Source organism: Protobothrops mucrosquamatus, unplaced genomic scaffold (genome assembly GCF_001527695.2).
Source record: "Protobothrops mucrosquamatus isolate PMUCROS unplaced genomic scaffold, P.Mucros_1.0 scaffold3876, whole genome shotgun sequence".
Taxonomy (NCBI): domain Eukaryota; kingdom Metazoa; phylum Chordata; class Lepidosauria; order Squamata; family Viperidae; genus Protobothrops; species Protobothrops mucrosquamatus.
In genome coordinates, this window is record NW_015389826.1 from 46,611 (window position 1) to 72,032 (window position 25,422).

At 38.9% G+C, this 25,422-nt stretch overlaps 1 protein-coding gene across 1 annotated transcript in view; it reads right to left on the reverse strand.

The window, feature by feature from the left end:
- The window catches only part of UNC5D (unc-5 netrin receptor D), an 80,725-nt gene that overhangs the window by 2,733 nt on the left and 52,570 nt on the right, over window positions 1–25,422 (reverse strand). Inside the window, exons 9-13 of the mRNA XM_015827693.1 lie at window positions 20,838–21,006; window positions 19,510–19,737; window positions 16,545–16,694; window positions 11,274–11,438; window positions 7,862–8,037 (exon numbers count right to left, since the gene is read on the reverse strand). Of these exons, the coding sequence (XP_015683179.1) occupies window positions 7,862–8,037; window positions 11,274–11,438; window positions 16,545–16,694; window positions 19,510–19,737; window positions 20,838–21,006 (888 nt within the window). The remainder of the gene's footprint in view (window positions 1–7,861; window positions 8,038–11,273; window positions 11,439–16,544; window positions 16,695–19,509; window positions 19,738–20,837; window positions 21,007–25,422) is intronic.

The window sequence follows — 25,422 nt, forward strand, 5'->3', positions numbered from 1 at the left end:
TAAATGTGCATACATAATCCATGCATGTACATTTGGAGAAGTTATACTTTTGCTGCCATCTTTGTAGAAGAACCTGAGACCTTCTGGATTCCACCGAGGGACAGTTCATATCCTGATGGCTGAGACTCTTTAAAGGGGTGATTTGTTTTGATGATTGCATGCAACACATAGGCCTGAAGCTGCTTTGTGAAGCAAATTGTCCATCAAACTGAAGGCTGAAGTGACTAGAAGGTGTTATACATACTCTAATAGTCCTAGCCAAGTTTTGGTGAATGCTGCTTCAAAAGAACTTTCTCTAGACTGCTTACCAAAGTTAGAAACAGGAACACCATGTGTAGAGAATGTTGTTATTTCTCTTTTCCAGCATAGTTTCCCTCAAACTCTTTGCTAAACGATGACAGATGAGGCAAGGGACACGTCCTCCAACATGGCTCACAAAAAGCTTTGGCAAGCCATGCTGCAGAACATATTCTTTGCTTCCCCACCATTTTCTTGGCAAAGCCCAAAGAGACTTTTGCCCAGGCACACAGCTGGTCTAGAAACTACCTCTAGCTTTGGCAAATGGCAGATAGGAGACAGAGAGAGAGAGAGAGAGAGAGAGAGACAGACAGACAGACAGACAGACAGACAGACAGACAGACAGACAGACAGAGACAAAGAGACAGACAGAGAGAGACAAAGAGACAGACAGACAGAGACAGACAGAGAGACAGAGACAGAGAGTGAGTTCAAGCCAATTACATTATTCTTTTATTGTGAATCTAAGACATGCCTAAAATATAGGAATTTGCAGGTAAGAACCTTATGTCCTGTCCCACAGCTTGATGTCAGCTGAGCTATGGAACTAGTCTTCTTCTTGTTGTTGTTAGTTGCAAAGTCATTTCTGACCCATCGCGATCCATGGACAACATTCCTCCAGGCCTTCCTGTCCTCTACCATTTAAGCTCACGCCTACTGCTTCAGTGACTCCATCCAGCCACCTCATTCTCTGTCGTACCCTTCTTCTATTGCCCTCAATCTTTCCCAGCATTAGGCTCTTCTCCAGTGAGTCCTTCCTTCTCATTAGGTGGCGAAAGTATTTGAGTTTCAACTTCTGGATCTGGCCTTCTAAAGAGCAGTCAGGGTTGATTTCTTCTAGGACTGACTGGTTTGAATGCCTTGCATAGAACTAGTCTTACTACTAGTTAAAATGAAGGAATTATTTTGACTTGTAGGTCATGAACTGGGTTCAAAACCCAACTACTGCCCTCCTGACCTATTGTTGCTGCCTTCTAAGTGTTATTTTATGAGACCTCAGCAGACCAAGTGGGAACCTAGCAGTGATTTCTACTTGAACAGTTCACAATGACTCACAGATGCTTGGGTGCTATGATTGGGAAGGTTTTCTCATAACCATCTGTGATCTTCACAGAATGATATGCACAAGATAGGAAGATGATTGGCCAGAGAGTGATTGGGGAAGAGATGGATCCTCTTGGCTCTATCATGGATCATTTAGGATATTCCAAACTCATATGATAGCATTTGCATAATATATGAAACATTGAAGAGTTTAATAAAAATTGTTCACTTCTCAGCTCTGACTCACATCGTGGCATCTTGAAATTTTAAGTGGGTATACATAAATAAACCAGAATGTATGTTTCATTGGCAGTGATCCCTGTCTGTTTTAATGAGAACAGCAATGTGAGCTAAATAATCCTGGCTAGTATCTTTCTAAATGGATTTTAGGAACTTTGGAACAAAAGGCATGGAGGAATGCTTTAAATCCATTATGAGGTTGACTTGCAGACAAACTTACAAAAATGAAAATTGCTCAGTTACCGTGCAGAAAATAAACAAACACCACTCAAATTAATCAGTTCATTTGACTGACTATTCCTATCTACTTGGCATTGTTTGGTGCTCTCCCACTTCTATAGATGCGAACTGGAACGCATATATATGCAATAAAAGTGATACTTTTCAGAATATAGGACGTGGCTTGTAATTAAAAAAGTTCAAGCAAAAGTATGTGTAGTAGGGGAAATTTGCTTGCAGAAAATGTTGATGCCAAGAAGCGTATATTCAAAAATGCGTACATTAGCAGGTGTAAACATAAATAATTCATTTTCAAAACATATTTTTACTTTGTTGATTTCATAAAATAATGGATAGAAATGAATTAGCAGTAAGGAAAATTAAGAAACCGAAGACAAACAAAATGCATAGATATGCCCACTCCAAATCCAGATTGAGCAATAAACCTGATAAAATCTAGAAAATATGTAATATTGAGATCCAGGGATGCATTTTGATTTGCATTTCCTTAAAATAAAATTGTAGATATCTAAAGGCATCATGCATGAAATTGGCGTATTAATTGAATTTGCCTTCCCTCAATCAGAACATAGAATTTGTGGTAAAATGCTATCTAATCCAGTCTAATCCAGCTACTGTTTGATTTATGCATATTACTGATGGATGTAGGACATAAGCAAGCTGATCCTGAGGGCAGGGTCAAACATATCATATGTTTGGAGTCGCTGTGCTCCCACAAGAGACTCAAGTCCAGCCTCCCCCATGAATTCCATTCACTCGTATCTAGCTTTCTCATTAGTAGAACAGACTCTTGTGTATAGGCAGCATGTAATAAAGTTTTAGGGCACTGAACTTAACTCCTGTTCCTGGTTACTTGTGCCTGACAGTGGGAGCAAATTGGGAATATTTTTGCTTGATGTGAACAGCAGAATGAAGCATAGGTGATTCATTTCTTAACTGCCTAGTTTTCATCATTTCTTTTTACATATGAAATTCCCTTCTCTTCCAGTTGCAAGATGCTACAGATAAAAATTAGTTTACCTGCCCACAGGTATGAAACTTTATCTCATAATTCCTAGCAAAATGTAATCTTAATTTTATGACTGAAGGGTTGAACTAATCAAAAAGTAAATATTTTACAGAGGACCTGCCCAGGTTTAAAGACATCCTAGTGGAATGACTTTCAATCAGAATCACTGTCATTTCCAAAATAGTCTTGCTTTTTAAAATTTCAATTCAAGTCAATACATTAATACATACATAATTTAATCGAGTGGCGTATTGCGAATCCTTTTGCAAATTCTTCATAATCTACATTTAGGATGCTCTGTTTATGTGTGGTTTCTCACCCATAGTAAAGGGGAGCAGATTTATATTTACAGATGGGATTGGAAGGATGATTGAAATAATATTCAATAATATTTTTCCATTGTTAAAAAAATAAAATTAAACAAAAGACTTGCCGTTCCGATCAGAAGCTATGCCCTTTCAACATAAGACTGCACGTGTTTGGTGTAACTTTTAAAAGAGCATGTGATCAGGTAGAAAGAGAAAAGAAAGCAATATGCATAGTCTAAAATGTAGACTTTGCATAGTTTCCAACGCTGTACATCAATATCAGCAGAGATACAGAGGACACAACAGGAGTCATATTTCTCAGAGATAAAGAGAAAATGGGATAATGTTCTTTCTGGACATGGTTGCGATTGGAACTGCAGATTGTGTTGCGTGAGATGCAAAGATTAATGACTTCTGATAAGGAATGAGGAGACACACAATCCTTCCTGGTTTTCATTCCTATCTTTTTTTCCCCCCTTACCTAGCATGAGCTTGACCATTGACCCTAAGGAAACAAATATGGATAGATAACACTATCTGCCAGTTTTCTCATCTTGCCAACTGTAAGTTCTGCTTGGCTCTACAAATGCAAAACAAGGTATCACAAATTCTGTACTATAAATTCAGCAAAAGTTCACATGAATATTTTGAATGCACACTCTTTTAATGTACACATTTTTGAAGGCAAGTCTTTTTACACCAAAGCCACATTTACTTGTGCTTATTATTCTATTCTGTTCTGTTCTTTGTTCATTGCTATGATACCAAATATATGGTTTTTGTTTTTATTTTATGTTATATTATTTATAATTTTATATGTATAGAATTTGGATTTTATAGTCATGGGAGACTGCTAAGGGAGAAGAAGAAGAAGGAATAGAATAGAACAGAATAGAAAATATGGAGTGGAATAGAATAGAATAGAATAGAATAGAATAGAATAGAATAGAACACAATAGAAAATATGCAGTGGAATAGAATGGAATGGAATAGAATAGAATAAGAAATAGGAATAGAGAATAGAATAGAATAGAATAGAATAGAATAGAATAGAATAGAATAGAATAGAATAGAATAGAATAGAGCTGGAAGGGACCTTGGAGGTCTTCTAGTCCAGCCCCCTGCTCAAGTAGGAGAACCTATACCTATATGAGATCTCTCATTCAACCCATCTCTACCTAGTTCAACTGTTTTAAGGTGAAGTTCTCAAACATCAACATCATTCTTTAAACCTATTCTATAATTCCTTCTGAATTGTTTTTTTCTTGGTTCTTTTTTCCCCCCAGTTTGGCTTTTGATGGCATCAAGAAAGACAGTCTGTTAAAAAAACAAGTCTGGATCATGAGTGCAAACCACATGGGGGTGGACATGGGCGGGTGTGAAATGAAAGGAATTCCAAAGCTTTTCTTCATGTAAACAGATTCCTCAAATAAGAATGCAAAATGCTTGATGCTTAATACTAAGTTTGGTGTAGTGGTGTAGCAGTGAAAGTACCAGACATTTGGGGCTTGATGTTACGTATTTCTTTTAGGGGTTTGCATATGTTCTAAGCATTGCATTGTTTACGCTTTATACTGTCTTGCATGTTTTGTGAGCCACCAAGAGTCTATGATTGTGATAGGATTTAAATTGATTGATAGATAAATAGATAGATAGATAGATAGATAGATAGATAGATAGATAGATAGATAGATAGATAGATAGATAGATAGATAGATAGATAGATAGATGGTAGATGATGATAGATGGTAGATAATGAGAAATAGAGAGACGATAGATAGATGGATAGATAGATGATAAATAGACACATAGATGATAGATGACAGATGATATATATAGAGAGAAATATGATAGATGATAGAGAAATGAGAGAGAGAGAGTGATAGGTGTGTGAGAGAGAGAGCCTTACTAGTGATCAATCTCCTTATCCTAATGCTCCTTCCCATTCTGATCTGGAGGGAGACTCCCAATCAGAAAGCAAACAAAAATTGCAACACGTTTTGTTCTATATTTTCTCTTGGGGGGGGGGGGGGGCTGCACCCAGATGGCAGAACAAGAGACTAGATCTCTGGCCTTCTTGCTGAAAAGCACACCAACATTTCTGCACTAATATTCTTTACCATTTGTTATCTTTCTCAATTATTTTTAGGGAACTTTGAGTCTTCATGAAACATCGCAACTTAATCTCTTTCATTATACGGTACATCATTCCAATTCTATTTGGCTAAAAGTCATTTTCGTTGTAGCAGAGCAATCTTTACCAAAATCAGAACTGCAAAGGTATCAAATGCCTGTAAGACAGATCTGTTTTTCCAAAACACAGTTAACATTAGCTTAGTACTTTAGCTTCTCATATAGCTAAGAGCTGTGTTTGCCTACTATGAAAAGCTTGGTTAGTTTTAACTTCGGCTATTTAACTACTGATGGGGTTGTGTTTGAACAAAGCTTGCTTGGTTAGTTTTTGCTTCAGCATGTTACAGAAACACAGAAAATAAGTTAATTCAATAATCTGGATATGTATGTTCTAGGAAGGCAGCTAAACAGAGGTGTACATATTCATCTATGCATTTTCATAGCTTTTTTTTCTTTATAAATATTCAGCACAATGGGAAGGATTACATTTACATTTTAAAAAAGAGAAGAAGACCCTGAAAGGTTTTTTGTTCCTGTTTTGGACCAAATACCCTCCTTGCTAACACTCTGGGAGTTTCTCAAAGTCAGGATTTCCTCCCCTGGAAAATCCCAGTCCTAGATGTTAGTGGGAAGCATTTGATATTAGATCTAAGCCATAGTAGTGTGGTGGTTAGAATGCAGTATTGCAGACTGACTCTGCTCACTGCCAGGAGTTCGATCCTGACAGGCTCAAGGCTGACTCAGCCTTCCATCCTTCCGAGGTCAATAAAATGAGCGCCCATATTGTTGGGAACAATATGCTGACTCACAACTTAGAGAGAACTGTAAAGCACTATGAAGCGGTATATAACTCTAAGTGTTATTGCTATTGCTATCTCAGAGAAGAAATTTGGCAATCTTGCAAATTCTGGAATATTGTTGCAAGGGTACAGGACTGCAAAGTAAATTGCTATTTAGTCACTAAATTGTGTCTGACTCTTCATAGACCACAGCACACCAGGCTCCCCTGTCCTCCACTGTGTCCCAGAGTTTGCCCAAATTCATGTTCATTGCATTGATGACACTGTCTAACCATCTTATTCTCTGTTGTCCCCTTCTCCTTTTGCCTTCAATCTTTCCCAATGTTGTGGTCTCCTCCAAAGAGTCCTGTCTTCTGATTAGGTGGCCAAAATATTTGAGCTTCAGCTTCAGTACCTGTCCTTCCAAAGAACAGTTAAGGTTGATTTCCTTTAGGATTGACAGAGTTGATCTCCTTGCAGTCCAAGGGTCTCTAATGAGTCTTCTCCAACACCACAGTTGCAAACTAAATAGGGTTACTTAATTAAAGTATTAGCACAGCTCTTTTCAGAATGTGTTATTTTGCCCATTTGTTTCCAGTAATAAACTAGGCATTAGATTAAGGCAAGTGCACTAAAAACAGGAAGTAACTTCAACTCAATTGAAGCGGAGGCAGTTTAAGAGAGAATCCAAGCATTTCATCAAGGAGCCTAAGTGGTCTGATGGAACAAAAGGGGTAATGTTCTGCTAAAATAAAAGTAAACAAAGCAAAATAAAACAAAATGCCAGTGATAAAGCTAGTGTATCTGCATCCCAGGAATTCTAAGCATGTGATTCTGCTGATGATGAATGCTGGCCTTGAATTCCTGAAATATGGAACATTAGTAGAAACCCAATAGGAAATCCAATTCATCAGAACAAAAGGATTACAAATTATACACTTGTGATTTCTGAGATAACAATAGTGCTACAGTCTTCAATGCATTGGTGTGAACTGCAGATTGAAATGCAGATTATACAGAATAACAGAGTTGGGAGGGTCCTTGGAGGTCATCTAGTCCAACTCCCTGCTTAGCCAGGAAACCCTATACCATTACAGAAAAATGGTTGTCCAATCTCTTCTTAAAAATGTCCAGTGTTGGAACACCCACAACTTTGTTCCACTGATTAATTTTTGTCACTGTCAAGAAATTTCTCCTTAGTTCTAGGTTGCTTCTATCTTTGGTGAGTTTCCATCCGTTGTTTCTTGTCCTGCTTTCAGGGGCTTTGGAGAATAGCTCAACTCCCTCTTCTTTGGGGCCGCCCCTGAGATATTGGAACATTGCTATCATATCACCCGTCTTTCTCTTCATTAAACCAGCCATGCCCAATTCTTGCAACCATTCATTAGTCCAATTGAGCTCAACATTTCCATTGCTAAGTTAGTTTTTGTGTTACTTTCATGTATGAAAGAAGGGATTTGGGAACCCTGAATACTGCCACTAATTCAGGGATGTATGTAAGGCGGTTAAGAAAAGTCAACATGGGACTCAAATTCATGCAATCTAAGCCCCACCCCTTTAAAAATGGTCATAGTCACTATGTTGATTTTTTTACCTCCTTTTTTTAGAACAGGGGTGTGGAACTATGGCCCTTTTTATGACTTGTAGACTTCAACTCCCAGAATTCCTGAGCCATTCCATGCTGGCTCAGAAATTCTGGGAGTTGAAGTCCACAAGTCATAAAGGGATCATAGTTCCCCACTGTTGGTTTAGAACATTCCTGCACTACTTTAATTGTTATCTGATGGCTTTTTGCAATCACTTTGGCTTACCTGTTGATGCTATTTTTTTGTGCTAACATCTGCCAGTCTTTGCCTTTGGCACTGGGAGTGTCAAAAGTTGCACATATTCTCTGCCTGATAGAGTAAGGTATCTTAAAGGCTTGTGGGCCCATCTGAACAGGAAAGTTGTCATCGTGCGAAAAAAAAGTGATTGTTCCTCTTTCATTCTACATGGGAAAAAATAAATAAATAATGGCTTAAAGCGGGCACTTCTCTCTCCCAAACCAACTTGTTTAATTCACCAGAATCCACTCTGTAAACAAACTGCTGTTTGTGTAAAGCAGAAATGGGCTCTTTAATTTACACAAACTGCTGTTTGTGTAAAGCAGACATCTGGGGCTCTTTAATTGTTAATCGATATAAGCTGATCTATTTATGACTCTGCAATTATTTTGTCTGATTCCCAGATGATCGAATGGAATCGTCCTTTCAAAGTGAATTAGGGCATTGATTTGCCGGCCAAACCCACTCCCTCTGACCCAAATTATCACCTCAAATCAAATCAACTTGTTGAATCAATCTGGCAACTGGAATCAAATCAAGAACGATCCTGACATTCCTACCAGCTAGCAAAGCCAGTTTGGAGAAAAGCTGAAAATGGCACTGAAGGTTTGCTGGTGACTCACTCCTGCATGTAAAGAAACACGCATCATCATCTCATTAAGCAGTGAACACAGAACAACATCTTATTTTTAAGACTGTTAGTGGGAAATGTGACATTTATTGCACTGGACTAAGGCTTGTGGGCTACTTTGCATGACTAGGTGCTAAGAAGTTGAGCATTGATATCCAATATCTAGGTTCTGTCTCGGTTTACCTTCCCAATAGAGTTGGAAGATCATTTAAAAGCAGTTTATTAGGGTACCCTGATAAAGTGGGATCTCCCTCTGAAAGGGGAGAACCCCGAGACCCATCTTACATTCCTTTTTGTACTTAACACAACAAAGAAAACGCAAGAGGAAAGTTGATTGGATGGGATAAAAGTAACCTTCTTTTGAGGGTAAATCAACTACAAAGGTGGTTTGAAGTTAGATAGCCAGTTGCCAGTTGACTCTAAGAAACCTTTTCTTAGCAGGAGATAGTCTCCGACCATCCTTCTGTAGCTTATCTTTTCAGTTTAGGAATGTAGGAAGCTTTCCTACATTCCAGTCTGTAATGAGCCTGAACATAATTTCAAAAGAGAGAAAATAAATCAAATTAAAAGGCAAAGGAACTATATTATTTAACAAGTTACGAAATCCATGTCATGTGCCCCTCGGTATAAAGCAAACAGACGCAGGTACGAATTTCCCAGGCTCTGTGATGAAAAATGGTCCACCCCCTTATTTTCATTGTGGGGGAAAAATAATGCATTTGGTTGACTTACCATATAAATAAGTAAGTAAGTAAGTAAGTAAGTAAGTAAGTAAGTAAGTAAGTAAGTAAGTAAGTAAGTAAGTAAGTAAGTAAGTAAGTAAGTAAATCCAATTCTTGCTGCATTTTGTTGAGAACTCTTGACTTTTACTAGGTTTTATTTTTTTTTCTACTCATACCTTGACTTGAAGGGATTGGCTACAGTATTTTCTTCAAGCAAAAGCAGACCTGCTAGCACAGATCTATAGTCGTCTTTTGCAAGAGGATGTAATTTAAAGCAGTTTTCTATGTCTCTAGTTCAGTGTCGGCGAACCTATGGCACACGTGCCAGAGGCAGCACTCGGAGCCCTCTCTGTGGGCACACGTGCCGTTGCCCCAGCCTCGCCTCCCCCCATGACCCCTTCCTCACCAGCAGCCCCCCTGGAGGAGAGTTGCCCCTGAGCGTGGCCCACACAGAGCAGCACAGCCAAGGACATGGCAGCCAGGCAGCGTAGACAAGACTCTGCCCTCATGCCCCATCCAGTTGATGCTGCGGGGCGCAGGCAGAGGGCATGGCCGCCATGGCGCTGCTGGGCTGCCTGGGCGATCTGCAGTGGGCCCTGGAGGCAGTGAGTGGCCCTGCGGGCAGGTGGGGGATGGGATGGGGTGGAGCAGTGGCGGGGCAAGGGGTGGAGTGGGGGCGGGGCCGTTTTTGGGCACTCGGTCTCTAAAAGGTTCACCATCACTGCTCTAGTTCATTATTTGCCTGTTTCCCAGCTTTTTTTTTCATTTTCCCATGCAATTCCTGAGACCATAAGCTATATGGGTAACAAACTACCTCCCCCCACACACACTTCTATATGTTTCCCCCATATCACTTTCTCCATATTTTCTGTATCAGGATATTTTGCTCTTTATCTGCAATGTATTGGTGCTAGCGTATGCTAAATATTTCATGGGAATGTTTCTACAAGTCTTTTCATATAACATTTATGGCTCATCTCAAAAAACAGCAATGCAAAGCAATAGGAAAGCTGCGAGTACATCATATTTCCAGATTGTTTTAAATTAAATATGCAACAGATTTGGTACTCTGCTCCTTGAAGATAAGCTTCTGCTACCTGCTTTATCAAACAAACAAACCAATGAAATGCACTCACGGTGATAAATGGAAGGACTGAGCTCATTTCCCCCCATATATTTCTGAATTCACTTTGTCTTGCATTTATGTTTTGAAAATAAGAATTAAAATAGGGCTACCATCACTGGGCTGCAAAAATTCAAAAGAACCACTAGATGTCAGAAAACAAATATAGTAAATTTTAATACTTGGCTACTATCTAGTGGCCTTCTGGATGTTTACAGCCCAGTTATGATTATCCTTTTTTTTTTTTTTATTTTATAAAAAAAGCCATTTGTAATATCAGCATCCTTTTTTTAATAGATAGTGTATCACATCTTGCAATGTAGCTTTCTTTCACCTGTAATCAGGACTGTCAAATTATTGTTCCCTCCCAGAAAGCAAATTAATCTGATTATGATGAAAATGTAATTCGGCACATTTATAAAATGATTCTTCCTCTTGCTTATCTGAGTACTTCACTCCATAAACAGCCAAAGATTTGTTAACTTCTCTTTAGGGGTGATTGGTGGGCAACGGGGAATAGAATTGTGTGTTTCCTGATTAGCAATTCATATTCTTCTTTTGTCTATGCCTGTTCTCACATCTGCCTGATTAATTAGTTTATCACTCAATTTAGCAATCCTTGCTAACAACTTTCCAAGAATCACACAGTCCTTTATTCATATTAATGATAAATTGTTCAACTTTTGTTTCAGACTTTTATATGGGATGTGTGGGTGATGCACCTAAAAATCAGGTATATATTACCATACATATATTCAAAGGAGGTGGCAACCACAACAGTTCAATTGAAAGCCTGCCTGATTTTTAGGTGCATCACTCATGCAACTCACATAAATATACATATAACCATACTCTGTGAACACTTTTTGCACAAACAAAGCATCAAAGGAGGATAGCGATATGACTGTGGAAGGAAGAACTTGCCTCTAGAATTGATGTCTGGATCTGTAGGATCTGTTCGTGGCCTTTGACTTGTCTGACACAGATTTTGCATGAGAGTTGTGTGGTGGCAGGAGTGTAGCGCTCCAGGGAAAAGGCACAGTGAAGTGGCTGCTTGTTGTTGCGCCACACACGAGAAAAAGGAACTTCCTAGAAAAGAAGGGACAGGATGGAAGTGGCTTGCAAATTGACCAAACAAAAGATTAATGTGGAGAAAGAACTGGAGAAGATAACAAAATGCAAAGACACGCAAGTAGAAATACAACAACTGTGGCAAAAGAAAGCAAAGGTAGTACCAATAGTAATAGGCATCTTGGGTGCAATCCCAAAATAACTGGAGCACCACTTGAACACCATTGGCATTGACAAATTCGCCATTAGTCAATTGCAAAAGGCACCTTTACTCAGAACCGCTTACATCCTGCAATGACACCATCAATCTTCAGCATCTGCCTATCTCAGGTCCTTGAGAAGGACTTGATAGGTGAATAAAAATGTCAATTCCATCTGAACATCTGGCTGACTGGGCAACAAACCATAATGATAAGTGCTAAATAAAGAGGCTTCGCGATAAACATTTGCTTTGAAGGAATAAGAGATCACCTGTGGATAAGGATGGCTAAACAAGGCAAGGTATTAGGAAGCGCACTGTAGTTTACGTGAGTGGTGGGTTTTGAATCTTTAAACTATAATACAGTTGGCAATTTAAGAGCATTGCTCTGCATACTTTTACCAACGAGCCACTATTGTAGGTCTTGAGAAATCCCTTATTGGTAGACACAATGCAGTGACTGGTTGACAAGCATGAATGAAGGCTGAGGAACAAGAAGGAAGGCTGAGGAAATGCTTCTCAATCTGTCCTCTTTATCCTGTCTTTTCCCAGATGCTCTATGCCAGGGGTCCCCAACCTCCGGTCTGTGGACTGGCACTGGGCTGTGGCATGCCAGAAACCAGGCTGCACAAACAAGCGAAGCCCCATCCGAGGGAATGCAGGCAGCATGCAAAACCACACCCTCTTCGTTCCGTGGAAAAACCTCTCTCCACGAAACCAGTCCCTGGTGCCCAAAAGGTTGGGGCCACTGCTCTACACTAGGGATGTCCAATCTTGGCAACTTTTACCAAGGCTGGCTGGGGAATTCTGGGAGTTGAAGTTGCTAAGGTTGAACACCCCTCAACTTATTTTGCTGCTTTTCCCCCAAGGAAGATAGATCCCTTTTTCAATGAAGCACTGGGATGAAACTGCTCATTATATTCCCCTCCCCACCCAAATGGACTTCTGTAAGTTATGTGGATCCTTGACACATTCTTTGAATCAATGTTGGAACTAACTGTTTTCTTCACAGATTGCCAGATTTTCATGTTAAAGTCAGTCGAAGCAGGAAGACAGACAGGTCATGACTGGCACATTAAATTGCATAGGGACAAAATAACAAATAATGGAAAGTTGATAAAAGAAGGTTTTAATAATAAAGATCCCAGGGTCTTGGTTGGTTCAGGTGCCAAACTATCCATCTTGAATCAATAACATCATCATCAATCAATCTGCTGCGATGAAAAGCTCTTCACTGAACATTATGGACTGTAATCTACCAATCTGGATCAGTGTGAGTTGGTAGATAGATGGCTTTCAGCTTTCCAGTCTATGCTGGGAGAGTGGCCTAAAGTCATAGAGATGACTTCTGTATTTAAGGGAGAAAAGAAGCCCAGACTTTCAACTCCTAGACCAACACCTTAACCTACTATACCACTTTGGCTCCCTCCCAACTTCAATACCTGAATGTCTATGGAGATTCTCAGTCATCCAGTTCATGGTCGTCTCAAAGGTGCTTTTTCGAAAGAGAATTGGATGAAGTTTTTCCTTGAGGAAGAAGACATTTTGTTTCTATCCAAGAAGCTACATAAGTTCAGACTGGATGGTGAAAGGGATGGAAGGGTTAGTTCTGACAGCTTGAGGGGGGGAATGGAAGGATCACATTTCTTTGCAGTCATCTAGCACTCTCTCTGATAGATGTTGAGGCCACTTGGGAGTTTATCCGTGCCCTCAGGGTCACTTGAATCCGAGTGCAAATGGATGTGGAATTTTCTTTGAACTGCGCTATAAACAGGAGATAGGTTATGTCATATTTCTCCCCCTCTGTTGAGGGAGGGTTGTTCAATTCTAACATAAATGGCTCTTGCCATCTTCAAAGAAGATTCCACACCCATTTTGGGTGATTCAGGTGACCTTGAGGGCACAGATAAATCCCCAAGTGGTCTCAACAGCTCTCAGAGAGAGTGCTAGCAGTGGTTCTTAACCTTTTTGAACGAATCGCCCCCTTGAGCCAATGAGGAAGTTGTCATCGCCCCCCTCCCCCAACATAACCTCTCAATCACAACATAGGAAATAATTCTTCAATTTATGCAAACACTTTTTTTGTTTTCTTTAAAATTGTCATCAGGACATATCGATGCAAATAATTTATTTCCAGTCTTTTTCCCATATCTCAACTGTTTGAAAAATTTTGGTGCCACCCGTCACTTTATTCCCAAACTTCGTGATACACGTATTTCATTATTATCTTATTTATTCAAGACACTTAAATGTAATGACCACTGAAAACAAAATTCAATTGCAAGAAAGTGAAATGCCCGAAAAGAAAAACAGTAACATTTAATGATTGAATTACAAGTGAAATTTAGGACACAAAAAGAAATATAAAAAGGGTAGAGGCTGCTGCGCAACGTGCATGAAGATAAGTGATGCGTATTCACATATGTACGGCGTTCTGTACTGAAGCTAGCTGGAGGAACATTTGAAAACACAATTCAATCCACTAATAGCGAGCGATCTGATGTTTTTGTACGACAGATATGCAGCGATTCACTGTATGAAAAAGTCTCAAAAGTGTCCCCAAAACTTCTCGCTCCATCGCCCCCATATCGCCCCCTTTTTGTTCCTTCGCCCTCACGTCGCCCCTTTTTGTTCCATCGCCCCCCTGAAAAATGAAATCGCCCCCTGGGGGGCGATATCGCCCAGGTTAAGAACCACTGTGCTAGATGACTGCAAAGAAATATGATCCTTCCATTCCCCCCCCCCCCCAATCCAGTCAGAACCTATGAAGCTTCTTGGATGAGAAACAAAATGTCTTCTTCCTCAAGGAAAAATTTCATCCAATTGTCTTTTGAGACCCTGTTTCAAACCAAAGGTCCTCTCTATCCAGAATGTGGAAGTTATCTGAAGTGGGGAAGAAATGACTTGTGTCATGAAGTTGCAAGGAAGAAACAATGCAACAAGGTTGTGCTTCTTTCCGCCTCATGGACCTTTCAAGTCAAACTGCCCTACGCTAAGCTAAAATCAACACAATCAACTCTTCCTCTGACATGATAGAGGAAGTCTCCGGAATTGTAAATAAAACAAAACATCAATAAAAACAATTGTAGCATACACAGCAAAAGGAAGCAAACAACAATATGTAACTTATGAGTTTCCTTCCAAACCACTGGTTCATTAAAACACACCCTCTCCCGCAAACACACACAATAGCTCTTAAGTAAAGCCTTGCGTTTAGAACCTGTTTCAGCAAGTAAGAGCAAGATACTAATTGTGATAAAGAAAACAATAAAAGCAACATTATAAATTGTGATTAAAAAAACAAGATAGAAACATTATAAAGCGGAAGTGTAATTAGTTTTCTCTTTAAAAATTATCTCTTTTTTTGCAGATGGGAGGAAAAGAAGAGAAAGGGAAGCTGAGTTGTTAGAGCTGAGTATTATGTTGTTGAAGGAAAATATATAATAGAAGTCATGGATAATGCTGAGTTAGGTAAAATCTTTCAGGTTATTTTTTATAATCAGTTTCATTTCTGTTTTAATTTGGGCTGTCTTGCATTGTCCTAAGATAAAGCCCCCAAACCAGGTTGTTAATGATTTATTCTAATATAGTTAAAAGTTACAATCTACTGTTTGAAAACTGAATGTTATTATTTCACAGTAGCATATTAATTTTTAAATATAATTAATCCCTTAGTGTCAAATCTCTTACAGCTTAATTATTATGTTTTATTTTTGCTCTTTTAATGATAGGAATTTAAAAGCTACCTCAAGCCAAAACTGGACTTAAATGCAGAATGCCATTATTAGAAAAAGTCAAGAAGTTGTTTACTATTAACTTCAATGATTTTTTCCCCAACTTCTTAATCTATTTTACAGCCAAGTGGTGCAGTGACCTAGAGGTGAAAATGCTCACCTACCACTCAGAAAGTTGATAGTTCAATGCTAGGGAGCATCAGAATTTTCTCTATCAGGGCGCAAAAAGAAAACATCTGCTGCAAATCCACATAGGCATCAGAAAGGGCATCCAGCTCAGCTCCATTCAGTCACCCTGACCCCATTCTGAAGCAAGGGATTAGAGCAAGGGTAGGCAACCTCGGCTCTTTTATGACTCATGGACTTCAACTCCCAGAATTCCTGAGTCAGCTATGCTGACTCAGGATTCTGGGAGTTGAAGTCCATGAGTCATAAAAGAGCCGAGGTTGCCTACCCCTGGATTAGAGGGTTCCAGCTCCACTAACCAATTATTAACCATAACTGACCTAGCTTATTTTCAAGGTCAGCCAAGATGACATCATCTGTTGGTTGACCTGATAATGTTTGACAAAATCTTTTATTTTAATCAGTTGAATGCCCAGATCTCTACTTCTACTGAACTGGAACTTGATCATAAATATTTTATTTATTCCAAATGTTCTTACTGTAGACTGCCCAATATTCTAGTCAAGATGATCTGAAACTATGTTCCCCAAATCTTTTCATAAATCTATAATGTTTGTTGGACATTTTGGAAATGGGTGAGGTAAAAGTACAGAATCTATTTCATTGTTTAAAAGCCTTAGATTTTTATAATAATAATAATAATAATAATAATAATAATAATAATAATAATAATAATAATAATAATGACGACGACGACAACAACAACAACAACAACAACAACAATAACAATAACAATAATAATAATAATAATAATAATAATAATAATAATAATAATAATAATAATAATAATAATAATAATAATAATAATATCCTGGAAATGTGGCTTGTCCATAGATAACCAACATATTAAACTATACATTTAATCCAGAAGTCTCTGGACTGTGTTAAGAGAAGCAATGAACCTCACAAAGTCATATGCCTTGAAGGTTTGAAATTGCTTGGTTATTAAAAATGGAAAATATACTCATCCATTCTGCACACATATTAGTCTTCCTATGCAAATACCTGACATGCTGTGAATGGTTTAATTCTCCAGAGAAAAGGGGGAATATCAAGAACAGAGATCTGAAGGCTGAAGGTATTCCCTTTGAAATGCAGCAGTTTTGGTTCTTCCAGCAATTGTCCTCCCTGGTGTCTTTCACCTGAAATCACATCCTGCAACAATGGAGAACAGAAAACAAATATATTGTAGGCTAAATGTTGAAAAAATTCCCTCCGTGCTGAAGGTGATGGGATGAGAACTAGAATTTTGCTAAGGTGTTATTCTAAAAGAAAAGCTCCCATGGATCAATCCAACTATCCATGTCCTGCAAGAGAGAGAGAGAGAGAGAGAGAGAGAGAAAGAGAGAGAGAGAGAGAGAGAGAGAGAGAGAGAGAGAGAGAGAGAGAGAGAGAGAGAGAGAAGGGAAAGAGGAGAGAGAGGAGAGAGGAGAGAGGAGAGAGGAGAGAGAGGAGAGAGAGAGAGAGATGTTTCAGAGATGCTATTGCTCATTTCAAATTATGTCTCTTTTTCAGTTGTTGTGTATAGCTTTTGTGTGCTTCCCATCTCAAAGTAGCAGAAAATTAAATCACAAAGGTTTGAGAATTTCAGTTTCAGAGGATGCAAGAAAAGGGGCTTTGTGGCCTTAAAGCAGGGAACCTCAATTCAACTCTCCATGGCCAACTCTCCATGGCCAACTCTCCATGGCCAACTCTCCAAGGTCATCTTGCCACAACCAATTTGCTGCAGTCAATTCACCTTGGCCAACTCACTGTGGGATACCTCCTCATGGCCAACTTACCGTGGGACAACTTGCTGCAAGATATGAGTTACACTAATATCAAAGAAATAGTCCAATAAAATCATTAAAGAAAAAATGACAAAGGAGGGCCAAAATGAAACGGGAATGACAAAAAATAATATATTTTTTTTAAATTATTTTAAATAATTCAATTGAATTGTTGAGCTGTCTGACAGCAAGTTGTTCCATGGCGAGTTGTCCCACAGTGAGTTGTTCCATGGCGGGTTGTCCCGCAGTGAATTGGCCACGGCAAGTTGACCACAGCAAGATGTTCCATTCCATCTGCAGAGAACGAAAGACAGCATGACTGCCCAGTCTATCCGACCCAGGAGCTTATTCTATCCGGATCAGAACTTCAGCCTTTGCTTTCAATGAATCAATTGTTAAACAAGATTGCATACGCTATTGTATGGATTTAATTTCGTGAGATCGTTTGATGTTTAATTCTTCAGTACATTGTCTTCCTTGGGTAAGGAAACTACTGGAGGTAGATTATCAAATATTTGCCTTCTGCAGCTTGTGGATGTTTCTAAGGACTTTGCCAGTTGGGAACGGGAGAATGTCTGCTAGGTTTTTCTTTGTTTTCAAGCTTGGAAATTCTATGGATCCTATTGTTTAGCAGTTTCTTTATTTTGTGCATGAATCGTTCCAAGCTTTTGGCATCCAGATGCCTCGTCGAATACTCAGAGCTCATTACTCCTGATCGAATACAGAAGAGCTGTAAGCAAGAGCTTGGGAAAAAAAAAACACCACCAGAATTAAAATATGAAAACCGTGCACTGGACTGCATCGCATTTGCTCGGCTAGAACTACATCTGGCTCTGAATCCCTCCATTTACTCAGGGAAAAAGGAAAGACGCTTCTTGCTGGGAGAAATGTCCGTTAGGACGGAGCTGCACATCATGTTCAGTTATCTGGAACTTCCTGTAATCCTTCCACTTCTTTGTGGGAAAAAAAAAGAAAAAGGGAAAAGATCTGGCAGGCCATCTTTTATGGCATATGACCAGGTGTGGAAGACACACTTAACATATTGCATCAAGCTTCTTTTGTTCTGAATAAGCCATCTGAGGTTTCAGGCAGACTTTGAGAAGAAAAGAGCCAGCCATGTACAGTTTTCTGCATCCCCGATCTTTACTATCTGGCTGGCACCTTGTGTTTCAGAGGGCAAAGTTAGATTTAACTATTGCTTGTAATTGGTCCTTACAACTGGGTTTGTCTTGACAGGCTATTTAAACCTTCTCTGCACTCTAGAATGTCTGCACAACTCCTCCCCCTTTCCCTGTATCTCTGGGCACAGAAAAGAAACGCAAGCACATTTTTATTATTATTGTTTGTTTATTATTTAAATTTATTATAGCCACCCAACTCCAGTGCATTCTGCCGCAGGTTACCTCCCAACGGCCGATACGCTCCCACAGAGTGGGTCTCCTCAGGGTNCTAGGGAATTTTAGTGGGGTTTTTAAGGGTAATTTTAAGGGTAATTTTAACGATTGGCCTTTACGAATATTTTCTTTTAATTTGGTTTTAATATGGATATTTATTGTAATGTTGTTTTATAAGGCTGTTAGCCGCCCTGAGTCCGGTGAGGAGAAGGGCGGGATACAAATTAAATTATAAATAAATAAATAAATAAAATAGAGCATACCCCCTTACCCCTCCTCCCCAAAACCCTGTGCATTTTACAGCCCCTGGACTACATCTGGCCCTTTGATTGTCCCTGTGCAGCTCATGTGAGGACAATTGGAAATTAGAAATCAAATATAAATAAACATGCTGCGAAGGGCAGAAGAAGAGGCTGATTCACGTCTGTCTCTGTGCAGTCACCATGTCCTCCTTCAGTCAGGTGGCCAGAGAGGATGAGGTGCCTACGCAGTGCTCGTCCCTCACCTGGAGCAGCCTGAGGAGTTGAGTTGATGGAATTTGAGGTTACATTGGTCTGGCCCAGTGGTGGGATTCAGACAGTTTGCACCAGTTCGGCAGAACCGGTAGCTAATTTTTTGTTGCCCAGACTCAGAATGGACTTCCTGAAGCGGCATCCACACAGAGAACCAGTTGTTCACATATTTGAATCCCACCACTGGTTTGGCCCTCCACAACAATCCCAGTTCCTTATGTGACCCTTTGGGAAAGTCAATTGCCCACCTTGTGTTAAACATCTGGAAAGGCCAAGAATGGTTTGGCCATCTTACCTGAAATGAACAGGGAGTGTTGTCAACACAGTACACTCTTAGGCTGTAATCCAGAGAGTTGCAGGACATGCAGCCAAAGACGGCTACTTTCAGTTCTTTAACAGAACAATCAGACAGTGGCTCTCCAAAGAGAGCATAAGTTCCAAAGGAGTCCAAAAGGATATGACAAGCATATGGGTCCAAGAGGCAGTAACAAGAAGTGGTTTCTTCCTCTACAGACATCACTTCCTGGATACGTCAGAACATTAAACCCAGAAAAAAGAAAAGCAAAAGTGACTTGACAGAAAAAGAAATTACATTAAAACAGGTTCCATACAAATTCTACTTGCAGGTTTTGTTTTGTTTTGTTTTTGCATGAAAAAAAATATAACTTGGAACAGACTTACTCTATACACTATAGGTAGACTATTTTCTTGTATTTGCAGGTGAAGAACTGCACTTGGTTGAGTTAGAGTTTCTCCCTTTTCTCCGAGTTGGGGGTTTGTGATCTCTATTTAGTTTTAAACTCCTTCAAATTAACTTTAGTGTTTAATGTCAGGCATGAAGGATCAGGATCTCACACACATGTTCCAGTTCAGAAGATTTATTGCTCAAGCCTGTACACAAGAATTCAGTCAACTGAAGTTCAAAACTAAATTGGCACCAGATAAGGATCATTGGAATTTAAGGGGGTTGGGCTTGGACCGTTTGTGGCAATGTAATGACTCTAGGCCGATGACTCGCTTAACCCTGCACTTCCCAGCTCTGCCTGCTCTTTTCCTATCTCTATACTTCTGTTTCGGTAACCTGTCACAGCAATATGTTGTTTATCATGAGTAATTGCAATTAGAGGAATCTTTAGGATCCCTCAAACAGGAAGTTGGGGGTTACATGTGGTTTTGAATAGGCTGCTTGCCAAATCTTGATATGTGTTGATGAAAATACTGATAAATAAGTGTTTACATTGAAGACTGTTTAGTCATCAGAGCAAACAATTCTAAGGTTATATTTGGAAATGGAAACCCCCAAACTAAAATCTCTCTCTCTTTTTTTTCTTTTTTTTTCTTTTCTTTTCTTTTCTTTTCTTTTCTTTTCTTTTCTTCTTTTCTTTTCTTTTTTCTTTTCTTTCTTTCCTCCTTTCCCCCCCCTCTCTGTCTCTTCCTATCATCTATCTTTCTATCTATCCAATTATGTTTATATACTGTCTATCTCAAGGTTGACTCTAGGCTCCAAATACATAGGTGAATCTTCTTGCTTTCACTGTTAAGTATCACAAACATCTTAGCAATGGTCTCCAACTCTTCTCATTTTTATCAGCTTCATCTATTTCTGACAGTAATTTTGCTTACCTCCCATTTGCCTAGATGCTTTCTTTTTTTCAAATGAATATTCCAATGCTCAGAGTTCACATCTGCACAATGTGGGATTGTCAAGGCAAATGGAGTAGAGACCATCAGTTCTATAGGTCCACAAGTCACTTCTGGACCTAGAAGGATTTCACTTCCTTCCAGCTGAAGGCTTCACATTGGATACATAAGAAATGTTGAAAAGGAAAGAAACACAACATCAAATTATTTTAACACACACACTCATTACATACAATATTTATCTTCATGCCTATGTTCCATTTATATTTGCTCAGTTGTATAATTAATGCCTTTAAAAAAATGTAACAAAATCTCAAGGCTGTAACCATGAATGGCACACAAACAAAACAGAGAAAAACACTGAGAGTTAGGTAAGTAAAGAAAATGATATATACTGTATGTCGGACAAAATTCATCCTATATACCATCCTTCCACAATCAGACATTTTCCAGATGTACAAAGACTATAACTTTCAGAATTCCTTAACAAGCATTGCTGCAGTGGATTTTGCAACCATTTGGGAAGGCTGATATGAGCTGAACCATACATAGCCAATGTATACTATCCACACAGTACATAAAGGTGCCAATAGATTCCAGAACTGCTAAAAAAAAACAAAAGGAGATCCTGATAAGTTCAAGATTCAAGGACCAGATCCTACAACTAACTGAAATGTCTACTTTGCCCCTGCATTTACAAAAACAACACCATCACACATCCCCAACAATTGCATATGCAAAATCAGAGGCAACTTCACATGGACTGCTGTTAATATGATGCACGGGAACATCTATCAATAATACCCTTCTAGATTTTACATAGAACAAACAGATCATATTTTGTGTAAAGCAATTAATGGCTACAAGTTTGAAATCATGACTCAAAACATGGACTATTTATTTATTATTTATAATATATAATATAACATATAAAGATCAAAGGAATTCAAGAAGACCATTTAGACCATTTAGACCATTTGTGGCAATGTAATGATTCTAGTCTGATAACATGCTTAATTCCACCCCTCAACTCCACCTGTTCTTCTCCTACAAGGTGTCTACATTTGAAGGAAGGGACCTGGAAAATGCCACCCTAGGAAAATCAGATAATGTTAGGGGAGATGACCCCATAGATAGCCTGCAAAATATGAGAGTATTTGAAGTTCCCAGGACACTCTATTACAAATCTCAAGGTTGATTGGACAATTGAGTGAGACACTGCTAACACATACATTCAACATTTTTGCCTATCTTGAAAGAACTCAACAAACATAATGGATGTTAACACATTATAATAGTTAACTGATAAAATACCTGTAATCTGTTTCACATGTCACCTACATCTTCACAGCCATCCTGTCTCCCCCACTTTTCCCCACCTCATCTAATTGCTATGTCAGTTTACCTATTCCACGAATCTGATGAAGTGAGCTGTAGATTATGAAAGTGTCCGACTTTTAATGAAATATATAAATTTGCGAAGGTTCTACTAGACTTCTCCTGATTTTTAACTTCTTCCTTCTTTTTAAACAAAACATGAGACCCTGGTAAGGATAACACAATGTGCTTAGCAATTCTGGAATCCCAACTAATAGAGGAGTCAATGGGATCATAAAATGGGGACCGGACAGAATCCATTGAAAGACGGCATGCTTGACTGAATCTCTGAAAGGCATATTCCACACTGCAACATTTTGTGAGAAAATCCATTTGTTGGACCCAGCCTCCATCTGTTTTCTTTTTTTTCTCTTATCAATTTGATATTATTTCCTTATCTCTATTCTGAAACTAAATGGTCCCTTTTGGCAAAATGAAAGCAAACTCTAATTTTAAGTGATAGAATTGCAATGAGATTTTTATTTATTTATTGTCGGCGGGTGCTAAGAGTAATGGGTTACGGCTGCAAAAGAGAAAAAAAGAATAAGATAATTATAGCTCAGCAATATATCCTCTCGCAAATTGTCTCTTTCTACTATGACTTACCGAGTTTGAAAGCACTTCTGATCTGACCCAGAACAAACCTAATGGGTAACAGAATGCAAGCTGATATTACGTTATAAAATAACTGATAAGAACTCCTTCTATATTTCAGGTCTAAATTTAGAACCATTCCTTATAGATGTTTTCCTTTTGTTAAATGTTAAGCAAATAAATCAGTTTAAAAAAAAATCCCACAACCATCGCCCCAATCCCTTAAGTTTTGTGATTTATATATTACTTTGAATAAATTGCAATACATTTTAATGTTCTGAGGAAACCAATTCTGTAAATCTAACTGAACTGACAGGATGGGGAAGAGAAAGAGTAAGAGAGAACAATGAACAATTAGATTCAACCCCAGTGCAGCAGCTTTTTGCAAGGAGAAATAAACCATTATTTATTATTAAACTTAGATATGTGAGAAGAAACCTATTACACTTAGAAGAAGAGACGAAGTGAAGGGAATAAGAAGAAACTAGCTTATTGGACTCCAACTTCCATTACCTACAACATGACCAATAACCAGGATTAATGATTAGATGGTCACAAGTCCCCCATCTGTAGCTAGGAAACAATAATGGGAGGTGGGCATGTATCTCCCCTTCATTTGGGAGACCTCTGTGAGAAACAAGCTAAGGACTAAGGATGAACCATGGTCTGATCCAGTGGTGGGATTCAAATATGTGAACAACTGGTTCTCTGTGTGGATGCTGTTTCTGGAAGTCCATTCTGGGCCTGGGAAACAAAAAATTAGCTACCAGTTCTGCCGAAGTGATGCGAACCAGCTGAATCCTACCACTGATCTGATCCAACAAAGCTGCTCTTACATTCTGAAATTTTCTGAGAAGTTAATGCCAGCTCTCGCACTAAATAAAAAGTGAGAATAGAAACCAAAGAGTAGTGGATAAAAATGCCCACCTCAACAATAGAGCCATCTAAGCCAGTCCACAATTGACTGGGAGACCCAGGCCAAGACTTGAGGAGTTATTTTTTTTGAATATCTAAAGGATGGATCTAGTCTAATTTTGGATGGAAGACTGTTCCATAAAGCAAGTGTTGCAGTAGAGAAGGTATGTCACCTGGGACCATCAAATGAAGATCTGTGGCTGATGGTACCTTCAACATGCCTGCTCTGCCCAATCTAGAGCGGTGGGCTGGTGTAACCATGGAGAGATAGAATTTGTCCTCCTGAAATCTCACAAGTTGTAGTTTCTTATGGACTCTCTTCTGAACCAGCACAGCCATGTCAACAGAGTGCAGTCAGTAGGACTTGCTTTCTGAATCATTTACACTGATTTATCACTGATCCCCATATGGTAGCTAATGGTCCCTGGATTACCATCTGTGTTCATAGCATTTCCTGGAATGAGTGCTGCCTGAATTCACGTGAAAGGTAAGCATTAATGGATTCGGTCCAACAGCATAATCTCTTGAAAGGAGCTCTTCAATTGCTTTTTGGAGAAGTATCTCTCCCTTTAGTGAATCTAATATACAGCCACACTGGAATTCTGGGAATTATTTAATACTGAATGAACTGAAATCAGCTAATTAGAAGGATTCCCTCACCCCAGAAACAGCGAGAATCTTCTTTGTAACAGCCAGCCTGGCACAAAGAGTCTGAACACAAGAGTTCATTTGCTGTTTATGGAATTCAGAGAACATTGTACAATTTCAAGTATTTAACATTTCCCTGGGTGCAGAGCAAACAAATTGCAAAGCAGATCTAATCCTTTGGCCTCCATCAAAATCAGAAGCTTGTTTTGTTTTCTGAAGAATGGAAGAAATCGTAAGAGAAAATAAACCAGCATTTTTTCCATCCCCTGGCCAAATCTAATTCCATGGGTTAGTGACTGCGAAGGGGAGCATTTTTTTTCAGACTGAAGGAGAGTAAAATTGGCTATGCTTCGATTATTTAACTGAAATGAAACCATCAAACTGTGAAGTTTAATTTTTTAACACTTATGACCACTGTATTAGGTATTAAGAGAATATTTTTCCATGATGAAGAATAACACAAACACATAAATGTATTTATCTGTCCTGGGTGAGCGAGAGAAAAAAAATTAACGATGTTGAACCATCTTATGCAGAAATGTACACAACAATAGACCCAACTTACAAAGTTCAGATTTCCCCAAACAAAACAGAACAGTCTGCAATAGAAAGTAGGCAATCTGATAAACAAAAGTCAGCCAATCTGTTATAGTGATTAAGGCACCAGGCTAGAAAACAAGAGGCTATGAGTTCTATTCCTGCCTTAGGCAAGAAAGCCAGTTGGGCCAGCCATTCTTTCACAGCCCCAGGAAGCAAGCAATGGCAAATCCTACAGCTATACTGCAGCAAATCATGAAACTGCCACAAATCTGTTTATTTATTTATTTTATTTATTTTATTTTATTTGATTTATATCCCGCCCTTCTCCCAACGGGACTCAGGGCGGCTCACAACATATTAAAAAACATAAATACATTTGCTACCCCACCGAAGTAAAACCAATTAAAACCGAATATTTAAAGTTGTGTTATTTAAAAATTACTCCTAAAATAAACCCGATTTAAAATCCTCCCTAGGCCAGGCCCGCTTGCTG